A 5761-nucleotide genomic window follows, 5' to 3' on the forward strand; every position below is an offset into this window, starting at 1 on the left:
AAGATAAAAACAGAGAGGGAGCAAACCATCAGAGACTCTTAACTACAGAGAAGAAACTGACGGTTACTAGAGGGGAAGTGGGTGGGGGATGGGCTAAATGGGTGATGGGTATTAAGGAGGGCACTTGTTGGGATGAGCACTGGGTGTTATATGTAAGTGATGAATCGCTGGGTTCTACTTCGGAAGCCAAGACTGTGCTGTATGCTAACTAACTTGAATTTAATCAAAATAAATAAATAAATAAATAAATAAATAAATGAACTGTGAGATCATGACCTGAGCCCAAATCAAGAGCCAGATCCTTAACCGAATGAGCTATCCAGATGCCCCTTCTCCTGTGCTCTCATGTCTTATGTTCTGGTTTCCTCGATCAAGCACCCTTAAATTCCAATATCTTGACTCCTGTTAAGACATACTATCTTTCTCTTGCAACTCACTCATAGTATAATCACAACGAGATTTAACCTTAGTTACCAGCTTGGAAACCTTCAGAAGGTAATAACCGTACCAGGAGACACACATCTTCATTGAGGTGTCTTCCTTCACCTTCCCGCATTAAGGTAGCACTAGCTCTTACAAATAAAGGGGTGGACCAAACTCTTTAACGATTCAGAGATATGCAGAGCCAAATCCTCAATGGGCATCCATCCAGAATCCACATCCCATTTTTCAGAATCCCAGGTTTTCCAGACCAAGAACAAGTCCTTAGTATAAGATACCTGTCTTGCTGAGCATTAAATGACTATTGAGTTTTGCAATTCCATTTTCAAGGCCAAATTTACTCCTCAGCTATGTTCTTTTTTTAAAATATTTTTTAAAGTTTATTCATTCATTTTGAGAGAAAGAACACAAGCAGGGAGGAACACAGAGAGAGGGAGAGAGAAAGGATCTCAAGCAAGGTCTGCACTGTCAGCACAGAGCCCAAGGTCAGGCCCAAACTCACAAACTGTGAGATCATGACTTTAGCCAAAATCAGGAGTTGGACGCTTAACTACTTGAGCCCCCCCAGGCACCCCAGCTGTGTTCTTTTTAATTCAGGGTATAAGAGTCTCTGCAAACACTTTGAAATCTATCACACTCAAATTTACCCTCTGTTAACTGTCTTTGTCTTCTCATCATTGCTTAACACGGTCTTCAACTTCCACAATAATAATAAATGGGGTGGGATGGGACAGATTACTTACACTTTTCACAAAAGAGGAGCAAAAAGGTACCACTAAACATGTAAATAGGCACCAACTTCTCTGGTCATTAGGAAAATGAATGGAAATTGAGTCTCTCATGACATAGCAATACATATCAAACTAAATCACTGAGATGAAAAAAGACTAATAATACCAAGCATTGATGAAAACATGGAACCACTGTGGGTAGGAGTGTAGATTTAAATTATTTTTGGCCTATCTGCTAATGATGAATATATGTATGACCATCAGGTCCATTCCTAACAAAAATGCGTATGTAGTTTTATGAAAACACATCCATAAGAATGTTCTTTGCAGCATAATTGTAATATATTAGTAATCTAAAACTGGAAAATGCCTAAATGTCCATTATTGCTAGAATGGGTAAATAAAACCCCACAATGAAATTCTAGATAACAATGAGAATAAATAATCTACAACCACCTGCACGTATGGCTAATGTAGAGAGCTCTTGTGAAGTGCTGTGAATATTCTTTTTCCATATATAGTCAACAGGTATGTGAATTCCAGGTCGTTAGGATTCCTCAAACTGCAATTGTGAAATTGTACCTGTATATTATAATTTATCAAGAACAAAATGAAATATATTGCTGAGAAAATGAAGGAGATAGTATGGTAAAACATGCTACAACATTTCAAGTACTCAATACCTATATTTATATATTCTTTCAGACTGACTGCAATTTTGGCATGTTTTCAAAAGTAAATGCCATGGAAAGCAACTGAGTTTGCCACTAAACAAATTCTCTTCTATGTGCCATCAGAGGAAATATTAATTCTACCCTCCATCAAAAAAATTTGACTATTTTAAGATCATCAAATAGGGGAAATAGTCACATGGAAATTCTGCATCATGTATGATGCCAAGAGAGGACAGATGAGATTTGCCAAAGATAACATGATTTGGAATAGCAAGGAAACACAAGTTGGACATGTGATGAGCATGGTCTTCAAGGGCCTCTTATGTCGTTGCAATCTTAAAGTTATACTTGGTGGCATAGGAGCACGTGGGTATCCAGGCTCATCTCAGGAGAAGCTTCTAAGAGAAAAGAACAAGTGCTCTTAGACCTGAAGCATTAATAGGATTCTGAAGGATTGAAACGAAAATGACAGTGTTGCCTCTTGTTGCTATTTGCTATTTCCTACTCACATCTCACTGATACCCTTGGTTTTAGGACACAAGGTCCTCTGTCCTTTTGTTGCTCCCTGCCGGTCCCCCTCCAATGTAAGTAATTCCTATTCATTCTTCAAGGAAAACCTTCAGAAAGACTCAAATGTCCCTTGGATGTGATAATACTGACACACCCTCTAAATAATCTTTAAATGATGTAGTTACAAAAACAGCCATGATTAGAGGTAAGGAATTGATTTGTTTGAAGAATTATTCTTTCATTTTATTTACCTCATGATACTATAAAAATCAATATAAATGTAGAAATTTCCAAAATTCAATGAAACTTGATATTGAGGGCATTTTGTACTTATAATTACATCCTCAGTGTCTAGCAAACCATATGGAACATATAAGATACTCAATACATTTTTAAAAATAAATAATAGATGGAGGGGCACTGGGTGGCTCAGTTGGTTAAGTGAGTGACTCTCAGGTCAAGATCTCATGGTTGTGAGATTGAGTCCCGCCATCAGTCTCTGCACTGAGCATGGAGCCTGCTTGGGATTCTCTCTCTCCCTCTCACTCTCTCTCTGCCCCTCCTCCGTTCATTCTCTCTGTATCTCTCTCCCTCTCTCTAAATAAATAAACACAAATTAAAAGATTCAGATATTACTGGGGTGCATGGGTAACTCAGTTAAGCATCCTACTCCCGATTTTGACTCAGGTCATGATCTCATGGTTCATGAGATCGAGCCCCTCATGGGCAGGGTAGAGCCTGCTTGGGATTCTCTCTCTCCTTCTCTTTCTGCCCCTTCCCCACTCTCTGTCTCTTAAAAATAAATACATAAACATTAAAAAATAACTAATAGATGGATAAATAAATAAATAAATGACATTTTATACTTGAATTTTATAACTAGGAAATTATCACCAAAATATTATTACTTGGAAGGCATAAAAAAACTATTACAGGGAAAAGCAATACAGACATCTTCCTCAAGATTATTAGAATAGATAGATGAATAAAGAATTCCAAAATTCCAAAATACAAAGAAAGTTTAAAGAAACAGTAAGATGACAAAAGTGGAATATTTGTCAGTAAATATAAATGATATAAAGTGCACAGTAATTTAAATATAATTCTAATTAAGTTCTAAAATATATATGTAGTACAAAAGAGTATATCAGAATGAAAACTATATACAAAAGTTTAAAAACTTCCACACACAAACACACACATTTATTTTAGGTAAACAGAATACCAAACAATTGGGGAGAATATATTAAGATCAGAAAAAGAGAATTCTAACAAAACTCTTAGGTCAAGGTCACTCTGGGGAAATAAAAAGCTTGATAGTGTGTACTAAGCTAATTGTGTCATATTGTTTCATTTCCAGCTTTGATAAGGTGTCTTTACAACACAAACCATAAAAGCAATTATTCACTTTCTCAGTTTATTAATACAAAAGGAAAGTTTTAAAATGAGAGTTTCTCAAATTTACACTTAAATCATATGGCAACTAGCTAAAATGACTTTTCCATTTTCTGTTTAAAGTAAATGGTTTATTCATAATTTAAAATTTTAGCTTTGGAATTTCAAGGAGCGTATTAATGTTCAGTGTGTATAAAAGCATCAAATATGACCTTAGAATATAAAAAATGTTTTTCATTGAAAGCCAGAATTGCCAATAGGCTTTTATCTTTAGACTTAGTAAATCTATCTGTATCTTTTGCGTTCTGTTTATCGAAGTCTGGTCATCTTGCCCTATTCCATCCCAAGCGCCATCATAGTTTGATTTGGCTTTGTTCATCTGAAGTATTTTCTATTCCTCCCTCTGTAGACACATTACTGGAATGACACTTGTTCAGTCAGACAGACATTGTTCCCAAGGTACAGCTATCAATAAACAAGCATGATCTATAACTCATGTCCCAATCACTTATTTCTTTGGTTGTGTGTTTTTGCTATGTTAATTTTTATTTGCGGGGAGAGATATAAATCATAAATTCTAGTTTTTATTCCATTTGGTTTGGTAGAAAATACTTCTCCTCCAATATATTCAGCTCTTGTCAATATTTTGGGGCTAATTGGAATGTTTTTTGTTGTTGTTGTTTCCGGATGCTTTTACAATGTGAAAAAGATATCTCAAAGGCAATTCACTTCCCCCTTCATATTTGAAATTCTACTATCCGTCTTAGAAGGAGCTGAAGTTCATGTACATCATGGAGAAGGTCTCTGGTGCCTTGTTTTCTTTTCTAAGCTCAAACAAACCACCTTTTGGAAGCCTGCCCTAAGTTCTTTAGTCCTAAGTGCATAAACCATAGGGTTGAGGGAAGGGGGGATGATGTTGTGCAGCACATTGAGTAGAACTGGAACCAAAGGGGCCTTAGTTTCTGCCAGATGAGTTACTGAAATCACTACAACAACAGTGTAGAAGAATAGGATAAGGATCAGATGGGAGCTACAAGTGCTCAGAGCTTTGGAGGCAGCTTCAGCAGAATTCAGTTTAAGTACAGAGCGCAGAATCAAAGTGTATGACAATATTATAAGACCGAGGTCACTCCCCATTCCAAGCCATGCCAGAACCAATTGGCAGATGCTGTTTGGCCTCCTGCCGTCACAAGCCAGGCTGGTGACCCCAAGGTTAGAGCACAGGCAGTGCTCAATCTCATTCCTGGAACAATAATTACGCTGGGCTGCTAGCACTGGCACTGGAATGACAAACAGGCCATTTCTTAGTACCATGAACACAGTAGCTCTTAAGATTAAGGCCTTGGTGACAATTGATGGGTAGCGGAGAGGGTGACAAATAGCTATGTATCTATCAAAAGCCATGCAGAGGAAGATACCGGACTCCATGCCCACAAAGCAGTGAATGGCATAGATCTGAGCAAAACACTCAGGAAGGCTGATGACCTTGGCATCAAACCAGAAGATGGCCAGGATCTTGGGCATGATGGTGGTGGCCAGGCCCATGTCCACCACAGAGAGGATGCCTAGGAAAGAGTACATAGGCTGCTGAAGAGCAGGGTCCTGGCAGATGGTGACGAGGATGAGGATATTTGCACCAATTGCTGAGAGGTAGAGTATTGCCAATGGTAAGGAGAGCCAGTGTTGCCAGCTGTGAATGCCTGGGAGTCCCATCAAGATGAACTCAGACACCTGGAACTTGGAGCTATTAGAGCCTTTCAGAGATGCAGACATTGTTTCCTAAGAGAAAAAAAAAAGATGGGTTTCAACGTTGCTTTGAGCCATATTATCATCACACATTATTTTTAACCTATCTCCACGTCGCATAGTTGGTGCTGTAACCAAATGAACTCTGTTGTACATCCCTTACTATAATTGAAGATAAAGTACCATGAAGTTCTGGGGGTTTTAGAGTAGAAATTAAACTTATAAGGAGCAATTATCACGGTTGACTATTGAGGGACAATGCAG

The 5761-nt window shown here is 37.9% G+C and overlaps 1 protein-coding gene across 1 annotated transcript; it reads right to left on the reverse strand.

Moving 5' to 3' along the window:
• Nucleotides 1–4540: 4540 nt before the first annotated feature.
• LOC112865686 (olfactory receptor 56B1-like) lies at nt 4541–5524 on the reverse strand. Its single transcript, XM_025928767.2, has one exon. It carries the CDS (start codon nt 5522–5524, stop codon nt 4541–4543), a length of 984 nt encoding a protein of 327 aa, XP_025784552.2.
• Nucleotides 5525–5761: the final 237 nt, after the last annotated feature.

The sequence above is a fragment of the Puma concolor genome, chromosome D1 (assembly GCF_028749965.1).
Source record: "Puma concolor isolate L17-30 chromosome D1, mPumCon1.1.hap2, whole genome shotgun sequence".
Lineage (NCBI taxonomy): Eukaryota > Metazoa > Chordata > Mammalia > Carnivora > Felidae > Puma > Puma concolor.

Excerpts from the sequence above, each read along its gene's own strand:
- LOC112865686 (XM_025928767.2), bottom strand. The coding sequence starts at position 5,524 with ATGTCTGCATCTCTGAAAGGCTCTAATAGCTCCAAGTTCCAGGTGTCT.